This window comes from Eptesicus fuscus, chromosome 13 (assembly GCF_027574615.1).
Source record: "Eptesicus fuscus isolate TK198812 chromosome 13, DD_ASM_mEF_20220401, whole genome shotgun sequence".
Lineage (NCBI taxonomy): Eukaryota > Metazoa > Chordata > Mammalia > Chiroptera > Vespertilionidae > Eptesicus > Eptesicus fuscus.
The window spans coordinates 41,269,853-41,297,148 of record NC_072485.1 but is presented as its reverse complement, the minus strand read 5'-3'; the positions used below and the strand labels follow the sequence as shown (position 1 = coordinate 41,297,148).

General features: G+C 37.1%; 1 protein-coding gene across 1 annotated transcript in view; it reads right to left on the bottom strand.

Annotated features, from left to right (window-relative positions):
- Nucleotides 1–27,296, bottom strand: part of FCHSD2 (FCH and double SH3 domains 2) — a 201,083-nt gene that overhangs the window by 46,889 nt on the left and 126,898 nt on the right. Inside the window, exons 9-10 of the mRNA XM_054724870.1 lie at nucleotides 10,798–10,920; nucleotides 3,521–3,616 (exon numbers count right to left, since the gene is read on the bottom strand). Coding sequence (XP_054580845.1) covers nucleotides 3,521–3,616; nucleotides 10,798–10,920 — 219 coding nt within the window. The remainder of the gene's footprint in view (nucleotides 1–3,520; nucleotides 3,617–10,797; nucleotides 10,921–27,296) is intronic.

Below are 27,296 nucleotides of genomic sequence, written 5' to 3'. Positions count from 1 at the left end.
AATGTACATGGCCTTGACCGGAATCGAACCTGGGACCCTTCAGTCCGCAGACCGACGCTCTAGCCACTGAGCCAAACCGGTTTCGGCGAAACAGCTCAATAGTTTTAATGGGATTATAGAAAGGTTCATTGGAAAAAGCGAAAAGAAACAATAATAACATCACAGACTCTCTGTCCCCGGAAGACACTGGGTTTAATTTAGTTTCAGGTCCATTACCAACTTACCACCAAACCTCAAACTAGCTTTTACCCTTCCTCTGGACTTTAGTGTCATGTGAAAGTTAGTGGTGCTAAATCAAATGATCACTAAGGGTTTCTTCTAGTCTTAAAATGCTGTGATTATGTTTCACAAAGAACAAACTGCAAAATCTAAATAAACAATAGTAATAGTTAACTCCTACTATTCAAGGCACTGTGGAAAGCGTTTCATATAAGGGTGGGACAAAAGTAGGTTTACAATTGTGAGTATGCAAAACACAGATTTTACTCTGTAAACCTACTTTTGCCCCACCCTGTCCTTTTACTTATTTTTATTAATATATTTTTATTGATTTCAGAGAGGAAGGGAGAGAGAGATGAAAACATTACTGATGAGAGAGGATCACTGACTGGCTGCTTCCTGCATGCCACCTACTGGGGATCGAGCCCGCAACCTGGATATGTGCCTTGACCGAGAATTGAGCCATGACCTTCTGGTTCATAGGTTGATGCTCAATCACTGAATAACACTGGCAGGGCCACCCTGTACTTTTATAACAACCTAATGAGATGGGTCATAAGCCAAAGCTCAGGGAGATTTAAGTAAAATTTCCAGTGTCTACCAGATATTAAATGTTAGAACTCTGATTATACAAATCTGGTTCCAGACTCAGCATTCTGAACCATTAAACTATTTTAACTTTCTCTAAACTTTTAAGAACTCATGAAAAAAATCTTTATTAAAATAATTAAGAAAAATTTTTTTCTTAACTATGAATTACCCAAAGAAAATTTTAATACAAAAAGAAGCGACATTGTAGAGTGGGAAGATAGTGCGCTCTCTGCACGCCAAGGAGGCTTAATGCTACCAACTCCAGGAGGAAACCAGAAAGCAAGTAAACAACCGCTCCATGCTCACGTGAAAGAACAGCACCAGTCCAAACCGAGTAAAAGGATTGTATTATTTGTGGGCAGTAAGAGTACTTAATTTACAACAAAACAAAAAGTACACACAAGAATATTTTGCAGTTAAAAACATTAAAAAATGATTATTCTAAAGACTTTTTCAATGGCTGACAATCTGGGATGACTTTTATAAAAGCATGGGCATTTGTCTTTTTCCGTTATGAAAAAAATAATTGCTCCCCAAGGGCTCAACATTTCTTCTCAGAAAACAGTAGCATGCAGAAGGAACATAAAAATTGCAATCAAGACAGTAATGTGCCACTAATTCACTGTCTGACTCTGGACAAGTCGCTTTTCCTTTCTAGGCTTCTGTTTCCCTTTTAATCAAGGCAAGATTAGCTCTAAGGTTCTTTTCAGCACTCCTGTTGAGGAATAAGGTGCTTCAAATAAGATGAAAATGAGAAGCTCAGTCTTCTCACTATAAACAGGAAATGAAATCCCTAAGGGAAAATGGAAAGCTCATCTTATGCATTCAGTGGCTCCTTACATATATAAGTTTCATCCCAATAGCATGCAAACCCACACATCCCATCGCTCCTATCCATGACCTACACCCCCATATACCTCGGCTATGGTCATTCCCAGAGCACTGACAGGGGAGAGCTCAATATCCACCACTTGGGAGGCTTTTAACCTCTGCCCAGTGAAGATTGCACAAGGACAGAAAACAGCAGTTAGAATAGGGCAAATGGGGACACAGCTAAGTGTCTAGAAACAAAAAAGAATTTAGTGTTGCAGTTAGGACAAGTAAGATGAGTGTCAATGTTATTCTGATTTCCTGAGGAAAATGAGCAAAGATAAAATAATCTCAAATTAGGCACAATTTTAAGTCAAGCTTGGCAAACTTGTCCATACTCTCTATCTTCCAGTGCTCTGCTTCATTCCTCCCAGGCTTCAAAGAAGGCAAATTATAGAACAATGTTACTGAATTAAGCAAAAGCTGATTGACTGAAAAAACAAAACAGCCCATCCAGTGTGGCTCAGTTGGTTGAGCATCATCCCATGCACCAAGAGGTCTCCGGTTAGATTCTGGGTGTCATTTTGGGCTTGGTCCCAGTGGGGGACATGCAGGAGGCAGCCAATTGACCATTCTCTCTCATTGATGTTCCTATCTCTCTCCCTCTCCTTCCTCTCTCTATACAACCAATAAAAACAACACCCCCCCCTCCCCAAAACAAGACCTACTACTATAAATGCAAGGGCTATGATCTAGAGGAAAATGCTTTTTTCCCTACATTTCTTTTATACAGCCACTAACAGGGCTACTTAAATTTTAGTAAGAAAAGTAATGAAGCCCTAGCCAATTTGGCTCAGTGGATAGAGCATCGGCCTGTGGACTGAAGGATCCTGGGTTCAAGTCTGGTCAAGGGCACATGCCTGGGTTGTTGGATCGATCCCCAGTAGGGGGCATGCAGGAGGCAACAGATCAATGATTCTCTCTCATCATTGATGTTTCTATCTCTCCCTCTCCCTTCCTCTCTGAAATCAATATAAATATACTTGGGGAAAAAAAAGAAAGAAAAGTAATGAAGAAACCTCTAGCACAGGTTTCTATTAAATGGATACCATTCAACTCTGATATAACTCCCCTGGTTTGATTCTAGGTTTACCAACTGATGTAAGCTGACTTGCGTTGTGGCCTGCTGACATTGAGATCATGTGCTAGAGATGCTGGCACATAAATATTTGCTGGATATGTGCTTTCTCACCTTGTAGAAGTTAAATTTTTATTTTTGGTTATCAAATTAGCTTTTCAGTGGTTTTTTTAAAATTCAAAAATGGAATTTTTCATAGATTAAACTCAAGAATAAAAAAGGATGATTGTCAGCTTTTTAAAAATTGCCAATTTGGCATCTATTGTTAATACCTTAACATTCTAAGAATTCTGAAAGACATTATAAAGGGCCTATAATTTTGTGCAAAACCAATAAAATATTTGCATGCATATATTCATTATTCTATTTATTAATTCTATTCTGGTTAAAATTTGACCACTGGAGTCTATGAAAGGATATATATGCAAAGAATTTCATGGATAGAAAGTATAATTTATATTTCAATTGAAAACCCCCCCAACCCTTTATTGAATATTTTTTCTTCTTCCCTAAGTTCAATTTTCAGCAATAACATCTCTTACAATTTAATCCAATTTAGTAGAAAGTTGTTAGCATAGTACTAGGTGTGTTAGTCACATTTGACAAAGAAGAAATGCCACAGTTTCTCTGCATCCTCACAGTTTGTTATAAAATTAATGAGACATATTCAACTTTTTCTGTCTGTCTTTTCCAAGGATAACAGTTATTTGAGCATGAACATAGCTTCAAAATGAATAATATGAAAATCTGGAATTTCCTTACAGTATCACTGTCACAAGGCTGGAACTGGAAGGGCTGGGGTTTGTGAAAAACAGCATTCTCTTGTAGAAACAGCTGAAAATTATAGTCCCGTACCACCTACAGAGAAAATAAAATACCTTTAAGTCTTTAATAAGGTTAAAATGATCAGTAATTACATTTTAAAGTTTAAGATTTATTCTTCTGGGTTTTCAAAAAATAAGAAATCCAACACTACATGATCAAAAAGAAATGATAATTACACTTTTTTTTTTCCATTTTAGGTAACAGTTGTTCCAACACTACATGATCAAAAAGAAATGATAATTACACTTTTTTTTTTTCCATTTTAGGTAACAGTTGTTCCTCAACTGTCCTATTTTCCCCAGAATCTAAATTTGGAAAGTACTAGTTTAGAAACTAGCCCAGATATTGAGACTAGACAATAATACTAATACCTGCCTATCTTTACTTTTGTCAATCTCATTGGTATAAAATAGAATCTTGCGGTTTTAATTTCCATTTCTTTGATTAATGATGAGGGTAAGCATCTGTATTAGTCTGCTAGGGCTGCCATAATGAAGTATCACTGGTGGCTTAAACAAGAGGAATTTATTTCCTCACAGTTCGGAGGCTATAAGTCCAAGATCAAGGTGTTTTCAGGGTTGGTTCCTACTGAGGCCTCTCTGCTTGCTGCGGATGGCCATCGTTTTCTGCCTGTTTATGTCCTAATCTACTCTTATAAGGCCACCATCTCCAGTCATGTTGGATTAGAGCCCACTCACATGACCTCATTTTACCTTAACAACCTCTTAAAGGCCCTAGCTCCAAATACAGTCACATACTGAGGTAATAGGCATTAAGACTGCAACATATGGATTTTAAGGGGACACAATTCAGCCCATAACAGCATCTTATTATATGACTAGAGGCCCGGTGCACAAAATTCGTGCACTTGGGGTGTCCCTCAGCCCGGCCTGTGCCCTCTTGCAGTCCGGGAGCCCTTGGGGGATGTCCATCAGTCAGACATCCTTAGTGCTGCCACAGAGGCAGAAGAGGCTCCCACCACCACTGCTGCACTTGCCAGCCGTGAGCCTGGCTTTTGGCTGAGTGGCGCCCCCCCCCCCCCCCCCCCCGTGGGAGCATACTGATCACTAGGGGGCAGCTCCTGCATTGAGTGTCTGCCCGCTGGTGGTCAATGCGCATCATTGCGACTGGTCGTTCCACCATTTGGTTGATCTGCATATTAGCCTTTTGTTATATAGGATAATAGCTATTTATATATTTTTTTTCTGTGGGATGCATGTTGTATGATGTATCAGTAGTTCACTCCTTTTTATGCACAATAATATTCCATTGTATGGATATATCATATTTTATTTATCTAATCATCAGTTGATGAGCATTTGGGTTGTTTCCATTTATTGGCTAGTATGAATAATGCAGAAGTGAAAACTAATGTACAAATTTTTGTTTGAACACTTGTCTTCAATTTTCTCGAAGTAGAAGTTCCAAGTCATATGGTAACTCTGTTTCACTCTTTTGAGGAACTGCCAAACTAGTTTCCACAGTGATTGCACCATTTTACATTTACTACAACGTAGAGGGTTCTAATTTCTCCACACCACTGGCAGTAATAGTTATTTTCTGAGTGTATTTGGTGTTTTTGTTTTAATTATTAAAGCCATCCTAGGAGGTGGGAAGTGGTATTTCATTGTGGTTTTGATTTGCATTTTTCTAAAAACGAATAATGTCAAGTATCTGCTTATTGTCCATTTGTATATATTCTTTGGAGAAATGTCTATTCAAGTGCTTTGCCCATTTTTAAATTGGTTCTTTTGTCTTTCTTGAATGCACAACAGCTATTAACTTGATGAAGTCCAATTATCTATTTTTTTCTTTTGTTCATGGTTTGATGTCAAATCTAAGAACACAATGCCAGATCCAAGGTTCTACAGATTTACCTCTGTGTTTTACTCTGTAGTTTTATAGGTCTAGGTCACAGATACACTTGGAGTTCATTTTTGTATATGGAGGTGGGTTTTCGATTTAATTCTTTGCATGTGGTTGTTGTCCCAGCACCTTTGTGGAAGAGGCTATTCTTTCTTCATCAAATGGCCTTGGAAACCTTGTCAAAAATCAACTGCCATAAATGTAGTGGTTTATTTCTGGAATCTCAATTCTATTTCATGGATCTATATGTCTATCCTTACGCCAGTACCACACTATCCTGATTCGTAACTTTGCAGTGAGTTTTGAAATACTGCCCCCAAAAGAGGCCATTGGAATTTTGATAGGGATTGTATTACTGAATCTGTAGATCACTTTGCGGAATATTGCAATATTAGCAATATAAAATCTAATCCATAAACATTTATTATTTCTATTTATTTAGGTCTTCTTTAATTAATTTCAGCAATATTTGGTAGTTTGCAATGTACAAGTCTTTCATGCTCTTGGTTAAATTTATTTCTAGGTATTTTATTTTCCAGATATGATTATAGCTGAAATTGTTTTCTTAATTTTTTTTGGTTCATTCATTAATGGAGTATAGAAACACAACTGATTTTTATGTTTTGATCTTGTCCCTGCAACTTTTGCTGAATTCGTTTATCAGTTCTAATACCTTTTTTTGGCTTCTATAGGATTTTCTATATAAATTATTTCACCTACAAACAGATAATTCTACTTCTTCCTTTTCAGATCAGATTGGGCATGTTCAGGATGGTATGGCAGTAGACTTCTTCCTTTTCAATCTGGATGCCTTCTATTTTTTTTTCTTGGCTAAGTCCCCTAATACCCCCAGTACGATGGTGAACAGCAATAGTAAAAGTGGGCATCCCTTATCTTGTTCCTGATATCAGCAGGAAAGCTTTCCACCTTTCACCAATGAGTATGATATTGGCTGGAGGTTCTTCCTAAATGCCTTTTATCATGTTAAGGAGGTTCCCTTTTACTCCTAATTTGCTGAGTGTTGTTTTTCTTAACCATAAAAGAGTGTTAAATTTTGTCAAAATCTCCTGTCTTTTTTGGTTGTTGATAATCCTCACCTCAGGTTATTTTTTCTGTTGATTTTTTACAGAGAGTGGAAGAGAGAGTAGAGATAGAGAGAGAGAAACATTGATGTGAGAGAGACACATCGATTAGTTGCCTCCCACACATGCCCCAACCAAGGCTGGGGATCCAGCAGTCAGAGGGCTGATGCTCTAACCACTTAGCAAACTGGCTAGGGCATTCCTGTGTCTTTTGAAATGATCATGTAGTTTTCCCCCGTACCTTTTATTAGGTTTACTTTTTTGGCGAGTCTTCAAGATATTAAGAATGGCAATATTAGACAATTTAATTTTAAAAGAAATATAGAATAACATTGTTATTTTCTGAATTGTTAAAAGAGCTACATTATTAATTAGTTTCCTGAAGGAGTTTCCTTAAGCAGACAGAAAGCGAGCACCCGTAAACAAACAAGAAAGGCCAGCAGAACTGTCTTTAGAGGTTACTATTCTAGAGAAAATATCTATGACAACATCTGCTTCAGTTACATATACAAAGCATTTCATAAAATATTAAGGAGAAAAGCAAGCTTCATAAATAATTAAAATTAAACACAAGCTCCTAGGGCTAGCTGTTTCCCTTTTGGAGATGGAAGATACAGGGTTCCACAACATGTATAGTGTGTCACTAGGAATAACCCCAAATAATGAAATAACTGTATATTTCAGAACATATACAGTCACAATTTAGATATGTGGGGAAGAATGGATTTCCTCCTCAAACGACAAAGGAATAATGATGTAGAATAAAAACCTAAAGGGTTTCTAAGTTCTTTCTGGATTATCAAATCACTGAATTGGTGGCTTTCAGCAGTACAACAAGAGCAGCATAACAGCTCTTTGTAACAGAAAAGTACATGGAATAGGTGTGAGCTCTTCTGGTACTTGGAACAAAAGGGCATATCTCCTAGCTACATCATTCTTATTAAATTTTTATTACTAGCATTTTCAATCTAAATATAAGAGCATCTCATTTATTTCTTATCCGTGGGGAGCAAGATACTCATATGAATAAATGTAGAGGAAAATAGAAGTTGATCTCTTTATGTCCAAATCAGGTTATACATTTTTAATTCATTTTCTATGAAAATAATATAAGCTAAAGACAGCAAATAGGATAGTAGTAGAGCATGGAAAAATACTGTGTGTGAGTGTGTGACCTCAGGCAAGCCATATAAACTTCCTGAGTCTGTTTTCCTCTTTATAAAATAGGCACGATAATGCCAATTTCAGAGGGTGTGCTAAAAACTGTTAAGTGCTATGTAAACTATTAGCTGTTTTTTAAGACTATACATTTACCTGTTTTATAAACTCAGGTAGTGTATCTAACCTAACTTATTCTTGAAAAAAGAGATTTTAATGAATTTGGTCAGAGGACAATCTCTCAGACAAATTTAGAATAAATGTAATAAAATAAAAATAAGATACAATTTCTAATAAAATTAGAAATAAATAATGTTACCCCACTACATGCTCACTGAATGGAAACTGGAAAAATTCACTTCTAGGTAACTCCTGGGTAAATGGGGGTGGGGTGGAGAACACAATAGGGTTGGGGGGCTGGTAAAAAAATAAAAAAGTACAAATTAGTAGTTACAAAAGTCATGGGGATGTAAAGTACAGTATAAGGAATATAGTTAATAATATTGTAATAACTAAGTATGATGCCAGCTGGGTACTGAAAATATTGGGGACATACTTTGTAAAGTGTATGATTGTCTAACCACTATGTTATACACCTCAAAATAATACAAAGTTGAATGTAAACTGTAATTGAAAAATAAAATATAAAAAAAAGAAAAACCAAAGAACCCTATATATTATAGAATGCTATTAAAGTAGAAAGATAAATTTTTTAGCCTTATGTGGATTTATTTAAAAACAAGGTTGAAAATATAGGACCCCAATATAAAAATAAGCCTTAAAAAGGATAAGATCATAAACTCTATAAAGTAGAAAGAAATAATGAATATAGAAGCAGACATTAAGGACACAGAAAACAATACTGAGAAGCAGAACAAAAGCTGGCCCTTGAAAAAAATTAAAAAGACTGTTAAGTCTGATCAAAATAAGAGAGAATGCAAACAATATTAAACACAAAAAGGGAGACAATTGTAGAAGCAAACAAGTTTATACACAAATTTATGCCATCAAATTTGATAAACGAAATGGACAATTATCTAGGAAAGTGTAAGTTACCAAAATGTACAAAAGAAAAAACAGAAAACCTGAGTGTACCAATAAATATAAACAATTTGATCACTAGTCAAAATTAACCACTCCACAAAAAGGAACAAAGCCAAGATGTTTTTATAGATTTTTTTTACTAATATTTTCTTATGCAAAATTTCAAATATACACACATTAAAATAAATGTATTAAAACATCCATGTACCCACTACCTAGATTTTTCAATTAATATTTTCCACATTTGCTTTCACATAACTATCTACCTATCCATCCATTCTTCTTTCAGTCTTTTATATCAGTCTTTTTATATCTTTTATTGGGTCCTGGGGAGGGAAAATATAGGAAAATAGAAATATGACAGGATTTCAAAGCAATAGACTAGTAACTTTACAGTTCCTTATCAACTTAACATTTTAAATGTTTTTCTTAAAACAGAATTAAAGCAATAGTACATGGAAAACAAGAATAAATACAAAAGGAGGTGTTCAAGAAGAAGAATCTGTGGCCCTCTTCTTTCCTATCTTTGGACATTAGCTCGTGAGATGGATACGATTGCTTTCCAAACAATTTCTTATGGTATTAGCTAATTCCCACTCTCCTTTCTAAAAAAGAGAATTGAACTGGCTCTTTTATTTTTATTAAAATTTGTTGATTTTAGAAAGTAAGAGAGAGAGAAATATCTGTCTGTTGTTCCACCTATTGGTTGCATGCATTGGTTGATTCTTGTATATGTCCTGACCAAAGATCGAAATCACAATACTGGAGGATCAGGTAATGCTCTAACCAATGGAGCAATCCAGCTATGGCTGATCTGTCTCTTAAAATAGCAGTTATAAAGTGAGTATCTGTTGACAAAGGCATGCATTCAATTAGAAAACATTTACTAGTTACAGGAACAATTTATCTTCCAAAGGACAGTTTCTCTTCTGCAAGAAATTTTAATCTGTCAGATCCTAAAGAAAAGCAGTTTCATTTATTTTCTCTGTACACAAGGTGACATGCCAGCAAAGTTGAGGGATCTCAATACTTTTGAATGGAAAGATTACCAAAGAATGACCATGCCCTGGCCAGTGTGGCTCAGTTGGTTGAAGTGTTGTCCTGTATTCTCCAGTTCAATTTCTGGTCAGAGCATATACCCAGGTTGCTGGTTCAATCCTCAGCTGGGTTGCGTGTGGAAGGTGGCCGATAGATGTTTCTCTCTCCGCAAATTTTATTTTTTTAACTGATTTTAGAGAGGGGAAGGAGGGAGGCCAGCGGTGGGGGTGGGGAGGGAGGAAGACAGAGAGAGAGAGAGAGAGAGAGAGAGAGAGAGAGAGAGAGAGAGAGAGAGAGAGAGACAGAGAGAGAGAGAGAGAGACAGAGAGACAGAGAGAGACAGAGAGAACATCAATTGGCTGCCTTGCCCCAACCAGGGATCAAACCCGCAACCTGGGTATATGCCCTGACCTAGAATGGAACCTTCTACCTTTCGGTATATGGGATGAGGCTCCAACCAATTGAGCCACAGAGGCTAGGGTTCGATGCTTCTCTCTCACATCAATGTTTCTCTCTCTCTCCCTCTTCCCTCCTTCTCTCTCTAAAAATAAATAAAATAAAAAAGAATGACAGCATTTAGATATAAGATTAATTTTGAAAACAAAACAAAACAGGATATTATAGTATTCATTCTTTATTGATTGTAAGATGCTTTTCCCCCTTAGTGCACCTTTATTATTCTTTGTACTGACACATGACCTTGTTTCCTCATATGCATGAATTGAGTGCATTCAATATTTGAGTGGAAGATAAATCTTTTTAAACCATTCTTCTCAAAAGCTATGTACATGGCAATGGACTGATGTCTTGAGCTAGACCATATCATCACTTCCCCTTTTGACCTTTGTGTCACCTCTTCAAGGAGAACAAAATACCCTCCAACTTTATTAGAAGGAATACTGTTTCCAGGAAATTTGTCTTTAAAGCATTCTTCAAATGTCATCTGTACCTTCATTTAGTTTGTATGTAAAAATATTTTAGATTCTAATATGGATAACATCACATATTGTACTAAAGGTAACTTACCTTGCTAGAGGTTTCTAATAAAAACTGGAATGTGTTCTGCACAGCTTGACATGCTTCTAGCTCAGTCCGGCTGAAGGCTATTAAATAATCCTTCAGGTGATCATAGACATTTCCATCAAGAGCCTGTAAAACAGGAATAAACAAAAACAAAAATTATGATAAAGCTTTGACACATAATGTTTACTGTCTATAAGGTAAGTTCAGTTTAAAATCTATTAATAGTAAATGAACAAAAGATACAGATTATTATGTATGAGTAAATGTAAGTGAACAATCATTTGGGAAAATGTTGAATCTCTCTAACAAGCAGAAACTAAAAAGGTAAAATCCAATATTGGTAAAGCCGTGGGAAAAGGATAAAACTTGAAGACAAAATGCTCGGGTTCTGACTTTTGCTCATCTGCCATTAGCTGTGTCAACTTCTGTTGCCACTTAGTGGGAAGAGGTGTGGGAGTTGAATGAAATTATGGACACGAGCCCAACTAAATGGCTCAGTGGTTGAGCATCGACCTACGAACCAGGAGGTCACAGTTCGATTCTGGTCAGGGCACATGCCTGGGTTGCGGGCTTGATCCCCAGTGGGGGGTGTGCAGGAGGCAGCCTATCAATGATTCTCTCTCATCATTGATGTTTCTATCTCTCTCTCCCCCTCCCTTCCTCTGAAATCAATAAAAACATATGTTAAAAAAAAAGTAATAATGGATGTGAAAGGATCCAGGCACAGTGCCTGAAACAGAGTAGACACTCAAAAACATTCATCTCCTCTTTTTTTCCTCAGCCATTATTGGCAGGATTATAAATTAGCATGTTCTTACTATAGAGCAGCCAGAGAGAAGACAATTGAAATAGTAAAAAAAGAAAAAGTGATTCAATTCCTGTTTTGGGAAAGAAACATTAGTGTAATGTCTATGAAGAGTTTATATTTGTTTAAGCATAGAAAAGGATTCTTTAAAACTAAAAAAAGGAGAGAAAACCACCAAATATGTGATAAATGATTAAGCTATGATATATATAGTGACTAAAATATATACAGCCACCAAAATAAAAACTATGTAAATTGTATAGATGAAAAAGTATGTATCAAATAATTTTAGGTTAAGGGAAAAGAACATATAGAATACATACATATAGCACCAACTATGGGAAAAATATTCAATAATTAAATCTTGCCAATCAATGGAAGTTTTCTTAAAAATTGAGGTAAAAACCACATACCATAAAAGTCACCATTTAAACTATTTTAAATAGTTAAATTCAGTGGTTTTTAGTACATTCACAATATTGTCTAACCATTACTACTATTTAATTTCAAGACATTTGCACCAACCACCCCCCGCCTCAGAAAAAAAATCCCATACCCATTAAGTGGTCACTCCCATTCGTCCTTTCCCCTAGCCTCTGGCAACCACTGATCTACTCCTTCTCTCTACTCATTTGCCTATTCTGAACATTTCATATACTATGTGGCCTTTTATGCCTGCCTCTGTCACTTAACATAATGTTCTAAAGGTTCATTGATGTACTTCTTTTTATGGCTGAGTAATATTCCATTAGATGGAGCCCCATATTTTACTTATTCATTCATTAGTTGGGGAACATTTGGGTTGTTTCCACTTTTTGGCTAATATGGATATTACTGCTATGATCATTTGTGTACAAGTTTTTGTTTGAACACCTGTTTCAAATTTTCTTCAGTATATACCTAGTAGTGAAATTGCTGGGTTCTATGGTAATTCTATACATCCCCACCAGCAATGTATAAAACTTCCAATTTCTCCACATCCTCGTCAACACTTATTTTTTAAAATTATTCATGCCATCCATTGTGGTTTTAACCTGCATTTATCTAATAACTAATACTGTTAAACATCTTTTCATGTGTTTACTGGCCATTGGTATATCAACTTTGGAAAAAGGTCTATTCAAGTCCTTTACTCATTTTTAAACTTGGTTGTTTGGTCTTTTGTTGATGAGTTGTAAGAGTTCTTTATATATTTGAATACTATTAATATATTTGGACACATGAATCTTATTAGATACTAGAGGTCCAATGCACAAAATTCATGCACTGGGCGGGGGGGGGGGGGTGCGTGGTCCCCTCAGCCGGCCTGCACCCTCTCACATTCCAGGAGCCCTCGGGGGATGTCTGACTGACGGCTTAGGCCTGTTCCCTGTCTCTGCCACCACCGCTGCGCTCGCCAGCCATGAGCCCGGCTTTTGGCTGAGTGGCGTTCCCCCTATGGGAGCGCACTGACCGGTCGTTCTGCCATTGGGCCGAAACCAGTTCTCTAACATCCCCCGAGGGGTCCCAGATTGTGAGAGGGTGCAGGCCAGGCCAAGGACCCCAACGGTGCATGATCAGGGACGGGGAGGGACGTGGGAGGTTGGCCAGTCAGGGAGGGACCACGGGAGGGTTCCAGGGTGTGTCCGGCCTGTGTTGCTCAGTCCTGAACAGCTGGACCCCAGCAGCAAACTAACCTACCAGTCGGAGCGTATGCCCCCTGCTGGTCAGTGCACATCATAGTGTCTGGTCGACCAGTGGACTGTATGCCCCTGGTGGTGAGTGCACGTCATAGCGAGCAGTTGAGCAGCCTTAGCATATCATTAGCATATTACGCTTTGATTGGTTGAATGGACGACTGGACACTTAGCATATTAGGCTTTTATTAGAGAGGATATGACTTTCTAATATATTCTCCCATTTTGTGAGCTATCTTTTCACTTTCTTTTTTTTTTTTCCTTACCCCCCACCCTCCCCTACCTTCCCTCTGAGGTTTAATCTTCACTTTCTTAATAGTGTCTAATATGCAAATTTTTTTATTTTGATGAAGTCTAATTTAGCTATTTTAATTTTGTTACTTGTGACTTGGTGGCATATCTAGAATCCTCAATGGAAGTTTTAGAGTAAAGAAATTCTTTCTACATCTTGTGTTTGGCTATTCCATTAAACTTTTACTATAAAACTGATTTTTTTAAAAATATACAAATTCTGTCCCGGAAGCCCTGAGCAATAAAGCTGCATGTACATTCTATAGAGCTTAAACCACTAGGTGGCACCATCAAGCACTTTAAATATAAGTAGTGCAAACTCCTTAAGATTCCTTTCCATGTAGTTACATAATATCCCCAGAGAGACTCCCAGTGTTAAGTCTGAATAAAAATTCTTGCCTTAGGACATGCTTTTCATGAATTTGCTATATATATAAAAGTATCTTCTGATACTTTTGCCTTAGAAATGCTCGTGGTAGGTGGTCATAACCTTGGGTTTGCAGGAAACCACTAGAGTATTTTATTAAATACTCGTATAGCAAATGGCAATATAGGGCATCATGAGCTCCTGCCTCCAGAGTTTCTGATTCAGTAGTGGGGGTGTCACCTGATAATTTGTATTTTCTAACAACTTGCTGCTGGTCTAGAGACCATAATTTGAGAACTACTGGACTATTCAGTCATTTTGGCTGATTAAGTTGTCTGTATAGACCTAGATCCTGGTGACAGTAGAAGCAAAGTGGCTGGAGGCAGAGAATTCTACTCTCCTGAGCAAGGAGGCAGATCAACTGCTGTTTTCAGTGGGAAATTTTGCTCTACTGCAGAATTAGAGGGGCAGCATGACGCAGCACGGGAAAGAACTGGAGGTCAGAAAAAGTTGGAAGTGAGTTAGAATCCCAGAACGTTCACTTGCCTCAGCACAGGATATTGTGAAGACTAAGTAAGGTAATGGAAATGGCACAACGTTAGTCTCCCTTCTTGCCTTGCTTAAAATCTTTACTGGATTAGCCACATGTTGGTAATTGTTAAAGCTGGGTAATGAGTACGTGGGGTCATTATACAACTCTTTTCACTATAGCGTATGTTGGAAATTTTCCACAAGAAAGTAAAAAGAAAACCTGAATATCAGAGTAGGAAGAAAAAAGTGAGGCCACAAAAAATTTTTTAAAATTAACTCCCACTGTATATTTGGAAAAGTCAAAATTCTTTATTTGGTATCTGATATCTAAGGCCCTTTAAAATCTAGTCCCAAACTACCTCATTAGCACCATCTCTCAGCACCATCTCTGAATTGTACTCTACATCCCAATCACACCGAGCCATTGTGGACAGTGACATTCACGTTCATATTTCCAGTTAAGTTACTCTTGACTGGAATGCCTTTCCTCCTCTGCTCTCCCATTTAAATAGCAATAATGATGGCTAAGACAGGCAACTCACATTTACTAATGGCTTACCATGTTCCAAATGCTTTATGAAACTGACTCAACCAGTTCCTCCATAGTGATTCCACAACCCTCTGTATAATGTATGCGTAGTTATTGCAAGTTATGGATTGAGTCTTACCCAGGCACAGTGCCTGGCAGATAGCAGATACTAAAAAATATTTACAGAATAAATGATTTACGCTAGAGCTTAATATAGCAACAAATATGCCCTGAATGAGTTACCTCACAGGCAAGCTACACCTGACACATTTTTAGTTAAGAGAAAAATGTACCATTAGTCATCATGTACCAGTAAAGGCTTCTCTTGCCTTCAGCAACCTGAGGAAGGCTTAATGCAACTTCATTAGGTGGGCCAAGTGACTGGAAGCTCTTGGACAGACAGGTTAATTTTAAAATGTTTCTTTCATCCTATTCAACACCTAGAATTTCCTAAATTTCAATGACCACATTTGCAGGGTTGCAGTATTCATTAACCTGAAAATGTGAGTTTTTCTGGTGGGTAAGAATAAGCTAGCTGGAGGTCTTCTGGCTGATATGGATTATTGCTAGTGTGCACAAAGTTAATGCAGGAGGTATGAAAATTAAGAAACTGTTGGATCAAAGCACAGGAAGTGGATGATTACCCTATGACTGGCTCCAGCCTCCTGCCTCAAGTTAAATGCAATTGTCTGAACCAGTTGTAGTGCCTAGAGATGAAGTTCAAAGCAATCCTGGGTAGTACTATCTCAACATGGTTTGTGATTAGAAGGCAGATTGCATAATATTTACATGGACTTTGGCTAAAAAGCCAATAATTAAAAAAAGAAGTAGTCCCCCAAAATAGAATGAAACACTGGGAATCACAGAAGAGAGCTTGAAAATGCTTTTTATAAACCCCTCCATCATATCATCACAGAGTACTTATCGATATCACAGTACTCAGTGCCTGTCTCATCTGGATTACTACAGCAATCTCCTGCTGTACCTCCTGCCGACCCATTTCCATACTGCAGCTATGAGAATGTTTCTAAATTGCATATTGGAACCATTTATATACATCTGATTTCACCAACAGAAGATTAGCTCCTTGAGAGCAGGCAGCACCTGTCTCTTCCCTTTATCTCTAACCTTAGCAGGGAAACCTACAACAAAAAATAAATGATTACTGAACTGAGAGAATTGGGAGCTACAAAAGCAGGCCCATAACTGTACAAGAGGGAAGGCACGGAAGGGAATGAGAAAATTCATTTTATCTTAATTGGGTCAGCTTTACTTTGGTAAAAAAATATGTAATTATTCAGACTGACTTAGATTTTGACCAGACACTATTTCCCTCCTGACTTTCTCACCTAGATACTAAACTGCCTGAGGCTGAACCATTCTCTTCTCCAACTGCTCTTCTTGTGTGTGTTCTAGCTCAGTGTGTCCACTACCTACTCACCGCCTACCCAAGCACTTGGAACTAAAGGTTTACTTTCTCCTCTGCCTTTTCCCCTGACATCCAGTTAATTACTACATATTTAAAAAATATATATATTTATATTAATTTCAGAGAGGAAGGGAGATAGAGATAGAAACATCAACGATGAGAGAGAATCACTGATCAGCTGCCTCCTGCACATCCCCCACTGGGGATCGAGCCTGAAACCCTGGCACGTGCCCTTGACCGGAATCGATCCTGGGACCCTTCAGTCCACAGGCTGACGCTCTATCCACTGAGCCAAACCAGCTAAATCTTGATTCTATTTCCTGAATATTGATCAAATCCAACCCCTCCTCCATCTCCACAGCGACTACCCTCCTGCCATCCTGTCTCATCTGGATTACTGCAGCCAGCTCCTGTTGCCAACCGCTTCTATATTGTGGCTAGGAAGATGTTTCTAAAGTGCATATTTTACTTGACTGCTCAACGATGTTCACTGGTTACCCATTACATTTAAGACAAAGTTTAAAAAAAATCACGATTTCATGATCTGGACTTGCCTTACCTCTTCAGCGTCTTCCCTCATTGTTCCCATTTTCCTTCCCATCACACTTTCTGTACAATGCACATCCTTTAGTTCCTCCAATATTACCTTTGCCTCTGAGTTTTCACATAGTTTTTTCCTCTTTTTGACTATTCTCTACCTTCTCTTTCTTGACTGCTCCATAGCTTCTCCTTTTTGGTTTAGCTAACTTTTCTCCTGAAGATCTTCACTCAATCATTAGCCATTCTGGGCACCCTTTTGTCTTTTTGCTGTATAACTCCTAATCACAGCATTCATCTTGCACCGGTGATGCCAATTTTCTCTCCTTTGGTTCGCTAAATTCCATGAAGGGAGGGATCATGTCTGTCTGTTTACTGTTGTGTTGTCTGTGTCGAGTGTAGGTTGTGACATACTGGTAAGTGCTTAATAAATATTTGCTCTGTTTAACAAATAATATAGCAATCAGAATTCACTTTGTTTTTTTAAAAAAGTGAACAAGCTCACACTTAAGTCCCATGACTGAAAAGTAAGCCTATTGATGTTATTAACATTGGTAAAGTTTTATAGAAGCTAAAGAAGAAGCTATTCTCGCAAACTTTGTACAATGCAGTAGTTTTGAGTATTTTTAGTAGTGGCATCTTTTTATATGGAATCTCAAGACATAAAACATATATGTCTCTGCACACTTTCTCTTTCTACCAAAAGATCCTGCTCTCTTGACCACAGGGGTGAACTTGCAGGCCATGCTGGTATGCAAGACAGAACACTGTTACTCCTCAGAGGTGGGCACTTGACCTAAATTAACATCCCTGGGATGGTAGATGAAAGATGAGTCCAAAATGGCCTATTCTTCCCACCAAATGACTATTCTTCACAACAAGTAGGGAAGTAGGAAAGACTTAAATCAACTTATAAGAAAACGCAGTGATGAGCAGTGAAGTAGGAAAGACTTAAACTAACTTATAAGAAAACGCGGTGATGAGCAATTTGGCAGAGTGAGGCTGGGAATGGGGTCAGTGGAGAGGGACAGGGAGCATCTCTGGATTGGGTGGTTTCTGAACAAGCACTGCCTTGTCCTTTTTGTGATTGGTTTACCTGAGCCAACACATTCCCATTTTGCTCAAGCTACTTTGAGTCGACTTTGTTATTTGCAATTAAGAGACTCCTTACTAAAGGTTTTGGATGATAACTGTAGCTTATATGAGCCCGACTATCTAAATTATTTCTTATAGATAATTAACTGCAATGAATAATAATCCAATAGCTTGCCTTACTAATATTGCTGGTTCTCTTCAATTAAAAAAAGCTAAGAGCTTAAAGTAGACAATTTTTATTTCAAAACTAAATCACAAACACAATTCAAAAGCTACATGTATTTCTTATAAAGTAAAGTAAGAAGTACTTAAAGCTTACAATAAATGATAAAAGTGTCACAACTATAAGGTGGACAAGGACATGCGTGGTGAAGAGTCATCTAAGCCCCACCCAGCATTTATATGAGCAAGGTACATGAATATGTGTACATGTTTATTCAAATTCAAATGAGATGTGCACAAACTTCAATTCCTATAGAGATCTGTGTCAAGAGCCATACATTTCATAATCAATGATACACTAGAATTAGCATGTATGCTCAAAAATGTCAGGAGAAGCCTTCTTTCAAGGTTTATACAAATATGAGTTAATCTGGCTACTATATGCGCTCCTTGGTGGTCTTCGCTATGAAAAATCTGATCGGTAACTCATCCAAATGTACATTTAAAACATAGTAAAACTTTTCCACCAACTTACACCATACACAAAAATAAACTCAAAATGGATAAAGGACTTAAATGTAAGACAGGAAACCATAAAAATTTTAGAAGAAGCCACAGGCAGCAAAATATCAGACATATGTCGTAGCAATATCTTTACCAATACAGCTCCTAGGGCAATGGAAACTAAGGAGAAAATAAACAAATGGGACTGCATCAAAATAAAAAGCTTCTGCACAGCAAAAGAAACCATCAATAAAACAACAAGAAAGCCCACTGAGTGGGAGAACATATTTGCCAACATTATCTCCAATAAGGGTTTAATCTCCACAATTTACAGGGTACTCATACAACTTAACAAAAGGAAGATAAACAATCCAGTCAAAAAATGGGCAAAGGACCTAAATAGATACTTTTCGAAAGAGGACATACAGAAGGCCAAGAGACATATGAAAACATGCTCAAAGTCACTAATCACCTGAGAGGTGCAAATCAAAACAACAATGAGGTACCATCTCACACCTGTCAGAATGGCTATCATCAACAAATCAACAAACAATAAGTGCTGGAGAGGATGCAGAGAAAAAGGAACCTCTTGCACTGCTGGTGGGAATGCAGACTGGTGCAGCCACTGTGGAGAACAGTATGGAGTTTCCTCAAAAAATTAAAAATGGAACTTCCATTTGACCCAGTAATCCCACTTCTAGGAATATATACCAAGAAACTAGAAACACCAGTCAGAAAGGATATATGCACCTGTATGTTCATAGCAGCACAATTTACAATAGCTATGATTTGGAAACAGCCTAATGCCCATCAGCAGATGAGTGGATTAAAACACTGTGGTACATCTACACAATGGAATACTATGCTGATGTAAAAAAGAAGGAATTCTTACCATTTGCAACAGCATGGCTGGAACTGGAGAGCATTATGCTAAGCGAAATAAGCCAGTCGGAGGAAGATAAATATCACACAATCTCACTCATTTGTGGAATATAATGAACAACATAAACTGATGAACAAAAATAGAACCAGAATCATAGAAGCATCGAACAGACTGTCCAACCTATAAGGGGAGGCGGGGGGTGCGGGGGTAATAGATCAACCAAAGGACTTGTATGCATGCATATGAGCATAACCAATGGACACAGATGGGGGGCGAGGGGGAGGCCAGCATGGACAGGGGGTGGGGCCGACTGGGCAGTGGTCAATGGGGGAAAAAAGAGAATTATGTAATACATTAAACAATAAAGAATTTAAATTAAAAGAAAATAAATAAATAAAATGGATGAGTAAGCCCCCCCCCCCCACCAAAAAAAAAACATAGTCAAACTTTTAAAAATTATTTGATTAAAGTACTAGGGAAAGGAGTCTGTAATATCTAAATTGAGAAACCATGAGGCCTTAAAGCAGCAATGTGCTTTAAAGATCTAACAGTGTTTTGGTAAAAGTTGCATGTGAATGCCTTTAAGCAGCCACGTTCCGTTACCTATAAACCACACACTCCCTTATATATGCTCTCTGTTCTCTTTACTCATTTGATCAACTTAATCTCTAAAATAAGTTGAGTTAGGCCCTGTCGGTGTGGCTCAGTGGTTGAGCATCGACGCAGGAACCAAGAGGTCACTGGTTTGATTCTGGTCAGGGCACATGCCCCAGCTCCATCCCCAGTAGGGGGCGTAAAGGAGGCAGACAATCCATGATGTTCCTCTCTCATTGGATGTTTCTATCTCTCTATCCCTCTCCCTTCCTCTCTCTCTAAAAATCAATAAAAACATATAAAAAAAAAAGAAATAAAATAAGGTGAGTTAGAACCCAAACTCAACAGTAAATGCTCAAAATAGTAAAAAAAATTGGGATATCCTAGAGACCAATTCAGAAACTTAGAATTCTAGGATGTTCCACTAGCTAAACGTTTAACAGGAAAGTGTAAATTCCTTGGAACTTCTGAGAGGAAATTATGAGGAACTAGGAGTTAGGAGGAAGAAAATGTGTCATCTTCCTAAGCATTTGATGCAATTTCCCTTTAAAGGAGAACTTTAAACAGTGGCCGCCTTATTCAGATCCTGAAAAAGCATGGATTCTGCAGTCACAGAGTTATGCCAAAACCTCTGGAGTTTCCTTAATGTAGCCTAGAAATGCAAACTGTTCTTTTTTTTAGAGCAATGGGCATTCTGAAACAGTCTTTGGTAAAAGTCAAGGATATAAGTATTAAAGTTATGAGAAATATGAACCATCTTAAAATTAAATCATGAAATTCTACAGTCCTCCCTTGTTGATGGAGAAAACAATGATTGTCTGCCCACACGTTTACCTTCCTGAGAAGACCCCAGGATGCAAAGAGAAAGTAGATTTTTACAAATTCAAAGAGATCAAAACAAGTACTGAACTACATCTGCATCATTGTAAATATCTGAACACATGGCTTAATTTATCAATTGATATAAAGTAAAATTAAAACATGATACCTAATTTTGTACTTGACTGTTTTATTTTAAAAGGACTGAGTTACTTCAGGTTCTAAGAAAGAGAAAATAAAAAAAGTTCTGTTTGTGAATTACAAAGCCAGGAAAAGAGAACACAATACCGCTGTTCTATACAGTCTACACCAAACATGTCAAACTCAAAGGCTAACACAGGCCAAGTAAACGAGGCATGTGGCCCGCGGGCCACAAGTTTGATATGCTTGGTCTACACTGTCCTGAGTTATTTACTAGCATGTATCATCTGCTTGTGAGTGTGTTAAAACCACCTCAATATTTATGTGGCAACCCTAAAGCATATGGTCCAGTAGAAAGCCTTGAACCATCTACGCTTGCATGCAAATATAGTTCTACCATTTACTAGCAATTTCACTCTGGGAAAACTCTGAACCATCTTGATCTTTAAATTCCTGATCTGATAGAGTCAAAAGAGCATGGTACTTGTAAAAAGATGGCTATTAAAATAATAAAGCTAAACCATTTCTATGTTCTACCCAAGAATTTCATTTATTTTCCTTTGGGTAAGGGATTTTGGTAACAGACTTGGATTTGAGTCTGGATTCTATTATGTATTTAAGCAGTCTAACCTCTCCTAGCTTCAGCTTTCTCATCTATAAAATACAGAAATAATAATTGTATCTCCTCACGAGGCTTATAAAATAGATATTTTCTAGTGTACACTTTTAATTCCCTTGCTGTTTCTTTTAATATATTTTTTGGAGTTATTTCGTGGTGATTGCCTGGGGATTACAATTAACATCTTAATTTAAAGCAAACTGGTTTGGATTAATGCGACAGTAATTTCAACGATATACAAAAGCTATGCTCCACCATAACTTTATTCTTTATTCTCTCCCTCCTCAGTGACATTACTGTCATACAAATATAACTTTATACATACTGGATAATCTCACTTGTCTAATCTTTATTTATTTTATTCTTATAATTAAAAACAATATTTTTGTTTCAGAGAGAAACGGAGAGGGAGACAGAGATAGAAACATCCATGATGAGAGAGAATCATGGATCGGTTGCCTCCTACACACCCAACACTGGGGATCGAGGCTGCAACCTGGGCAGGTGCCCTGACTGGGAATCGAAACTGGGACCCTCCAGTCCGCAGGCCAACATTCTATTCACTGAGCCAAACCAGCTAGGGCTTTATTCTTTAATTGTTTAAAATCCTTACCGCCTTCCGTACTGGGAATGGAACCCGTAGCCCAGGTATGTGCCCTATCTAGGACTTGACCTGGCAACCTTTCGGTGCACACTCAACCAACTGAGCCACTCTGGCCGAACCGAATAGTCTAATCTTTGAATCCACGGATTCTTTCTTTTGCCAGTTCCCTGCTGAACTCGTCTAGTGTGTTTTTATTTCCAATACTGTACTTTTCAACTCCAGAATTTCCATTTGGTTCCTTTTTTATAATTCCTATCTCTTTGTTGACATTCTCTCTGTTTTCATACATTTCAGACACTGTTTTCATACTTTCCTTTAGTTCTTTGGACATAGTTTCCTCTAGCCCTTTGGCATTTTAGGTGATTTAAGTGGACATGATTCCTTTAGCCTTTTGGCATTTTAGGTAATTGAAATCTTTGTCTAGTAAGTCCAATATATGGGATTCGTTGGGGTTAGTTTCTTTTGACACCTTTTATTCCTGTTGTATGGGCTAAACTTTCCAGTTTCTTTGCATGTCTTATTTTTCGTTAATAACTGGACATTTAAAATAATACAATGTGACAATTCTGGCAGATTCCTCTCTTTCTCCAGAAATTGTTGTTGCTGCTGTTTATTTAGTGACCATGTTTTATCTCTGTGTTTCAGGAAATTCCAGAATTTTGCAAGGAGCTTCACAGACTCCAAAAACACTTGAACATTTTAATATGCACCAATTTGACTACTTTTTAAATATACATGAATTTATTTTAGTTCCTCAGCCATTCATTGTTTTCCAACTTACCCTATTGTTAAAGATCAATTGTAATTTCTAACAAAACCAGTAGAATTAACAATAACTAATAAACTCTAGTATAATGTTAAAATTATGTGACAAAGGTGACTGACTTGACCAGATGAACTTAAAGCAGTACACTTCAAGAAACTTGGTTAAGATCTACTGGCTTGAGTATACCGCTTTAGGAAATCTCTTTTGCTTCTTGTCCCAAGCAGCAAATCTCTTTTATTCCTCACGTATACCCTGTATAGGAAAAAATAATTAGCTTTATAGTCCATAAATTTTGTGGGAATTTAAATTTTTTGGTTTTATTTTAATACTAGAGGCCTAGTGCACAAATTTGTGCACATTGGAAGTAAATTAATTAGAAGAATAATTTTAGAAGCCGGGGAGGAACCACAGGAGGTTGGCTCCAGGGCATGTCTGGCCTGTCTCACCCAATCCTGATCAGCCGGACTCCAGCAGCAAGCTAACATACCAGTCAGAGCATCTGCCCCCTGGTGGTCAGTGCGTGTCATAGCGACTGGTCGAGCGGTCAACCGATTAGTTGGACACTTAGCATATTAGGCTTTTATACATATAGATAAAATTTTTAAATAATATAACTTAACCCAGGATTACATGGACAATCACCTTGTATTGAAGTATTGCTATGGAATTTCTATGCCTATGCTTATGTTTATAATCAATGTGTCAAGCAGTTTTACTCCAATGGTCCTAGGTTAATGAGAATAAATCTTAAACTAAAACTGACCTTGAACTTAAATGCAAATGACATAGTGGCAACATTTGGAGATCAAATGACATCAGTGAATGCCATACTAACAAAGCAAAAAGGGTAGTGAGAGCCCATAGTAATTTTTGCCCATGAAAAAGAGGGTCCTAGATTACTCAAGGTAAAGTTTCATCACTGTTCCAATTTTTTATTCTACCTCAGGACTCTTTAGAAGGGTGTTCCTGCTGTTTAGTTAAATAGCATATTTCTGCTCACCAACCATACCACCCAAAGAGCAAAGAGGGGCTCTTTCTTAGTTGTGGTCCTAATGACCGATACATAGTAGTAATATGGGCACAGTTGCATGGCTGGAAGCAAAAGAACTGGAGGGCCCAAAGGCCTGACGGAGGAACCCTAAAGGCTGCTGGAAGAAACGACAATGTAAGTTCAGACTTTTTGGATATATAAACAATAAAAACATACATATCAGACTGTAAGCAGGACTGCTGCACACAGTTCTATTTTGGGAGAATTCTGGGCATTCCAATTTAGACTGAGAATTACCTCACACTCGTCTTTGGCTGTTATGTTGTTATTTTTTGCAGGTACTTATTTTTATTTGCTAAAATATCTCTAACAACTTAAAGCGGAAATGTGATTCAGTATCACGCAGTTACCATTTATAAACCAAGAGTGGAAAAAACTAAAGGGAGAAACATCAAAGGAGAGTAACAAAAAGAATAAGACTAATTTTTGCCTTGAAAATAGGGAAATAGTTTTAGTTACGCTTAACTAAGCATATATTAGAAACAAGGTTCTGCCTATTCACAGTGTCAACTGATTCTCTCATCACACCTACAACGCAGCATCCAAAAAACATCGACAGAAAACCTGAACTATAAAGCAGTTAAATTCTGCCGAAGTCACACAATTTAATAAGTTAACATTTTTTCTTTTTATTTAAATGGCATCTTTTATGTGCATTTTTTGATATTAAAAGTATTGAAGTACCAGAAAGTATTTAGCGTGAAGAATGTAGTCTTAGTTTTAGTTCAGGAAGTAATATCCCTGATGTTGGCAATATGAAAGTTCCTTACATTAAAATTTCAGGGAAGAGTTAAAATACATTTCTTGGACATATGGGACCATTAATGGAAAGAAAAGAGTCTGCTGCCCTTAGATGTTCCCATTGCTCTCTTCTGAACTATAATTGGTGGTTGCACTGAACCTGATCTGATCCTTTACAGCCTCAAGACAGCCTCTGACAGGAACAATCTTAGACATATGGTATATTCACATGTGACAACTAAATTACTTTGCACCTGAATTTTCTATGCGATTTGGAATACTATGACAAAAAAAACACACAACACCCTGTGGTAAACATAATAATAAATTATTCAATAGTTCAAGTCAATATAATATTTCTTGAGAACTCTGTGCCAAGAACTAGGCTAAGAGTTGAGTCTGTGTTTATATGTGTGTATTTGAGTACTTGACCATAAAGTATTTGGCCAAGTATTGGAGATATGCATGTAATATGAAGGTTTTAATTACACAGGGTGCTATAAGTGAGGCACCTAGACAAATATGGAGGTTTAAGGAAGATTTTCTGGAGGGAATGATGCCTTGAGAGTGCATTTTAAAATCCTTAAGAATTATAATTAGTCACAGTTTTTATTAAGAGAATGGTTCAGTTCTTAACTACTGAAATCAGTATTTATCAAAGCTTGCCTAAGTTTAATTTATCACTTTGATTATTTTTGTTTTCCTAGTATATCAATTACTAGGGTTTTAAATGGTTTTTCTGTTGTACTTTAAAGCAGACTTAAAATTGTAAATAGTTTCTAGAAAATATGTAAGGGTAAGAGCCACAGAAGTTTTGTTCTTTACACTTAATAAAAAATGGCCTCTGAGCTAAACATGTAAAGCAGCATATTTTTAAAGTTTAATACAGTCAGCCAAATTGTACTTTTTGGCTTCAGAGCTTTCAAGTACCGAGTCTGTGAAGAAAGAATTTGGCTTTTCTCATTATAAACATTCACATAGTCATACTGAAGTCAATTTCAGCAACCTCTGCTGTGCTCAGCAGTATTTGAATCATAGAAAAACATTAGCTGAGGACATTCAGGAAGGAAGGAAGGTCAAGAAAGACAGGATTCATTTCTCAGCAGCAATGACAGTAATTCCCCTTCTAAAAAAATTAAAACTAAACACTTTTCCCCTACTTAGTAAGATTACAGTTTCAATAGATTGTGCCTCAAATACCTTTCTATTTAGCTAATGCATTTAAAATTATAAGACAAAAATTAAGATTCTATTTTCTTTTCCCAAGTTTAATGGTACCTACAATTATAATTTAATTTTCTTTAAAAGTTATATAGGTCTACTCAGATTTTTAAAAGCTGCCTATTTGGTAAAAACATTCCAGTTCCTGTTAGATTTTAATCTTAAAAAAAAAAAACAAACTTCCCAACTTATAGGAAATCTATGAGATGGTGAGTGACTCTTTCTGTAAGCAAGTCGTAATGTTCCAGGGAGCTTCTTCAACAACATCTGTGGACTGCTTGTTCAGTTCCTGGCAAAAGCCCCTAGTGTTTTGTGTGACAGTCCTATAGCCTCTCTGCAGAAAGCGCAAACAAAGCCCAATTGAAAAGGCATTAAGGTCTAACATAGATGATTCTTAGCTCAAATTTCATAGAAGCAGGACAAATAAATTTGAGCCCTAAGTGGGAATCAGCTTTGTCATCACCCTTAGCCTTTTAAACTCATCACCAAAGACTGAAAGTTTCACAACAATATTTGATGGAATGAGACTTTGTCTGCACGTGGTCACATGCTATGCTGATCACAAATGAGCACACTTTTGATACTGAAAGGCCTTTTATAAAGCATGTTAGTATTTCAGTTGATGTGAACAGGTTTGATCAGATACATGAATGTCTCCCAAATGCAGTTTCTAAATATCATTTTGCTATTAAAGAAAATAATATATGTAATGAGGTTAGTACCATGTGTGGCAAGTAATAAATAGTTAATGAATGAATAAGTCTATTTTTCTATTTTTATTACCCCTTAGGGGGCCAGAGGCCATTCGGATCTTGTTCACTATTGTGTCTTCAGTAAATGGCACATAGAAGGCACCCAGTAAATATCTGTTAACTTATGAATGCATGAATGGTCTGAAATAAAAATGTTTGCTAACAGTACTGTATCCCCCATGTCTAAAGTAGTATCTAAGAGGATAACAAGTTATGTTGGATGTCAGTTTTGCTTGGTATAAAATATAGTCTCCAACTCTATTAATATGTCATTACTATCTTCAGCATTAACTATCTTGTTCTTTTAATGATCCACACTTTTTTTCGACTTGTAACTGGTCAAAGAGTTGTATAAATAGTACAAAATGAAAATGTTCAACTTATT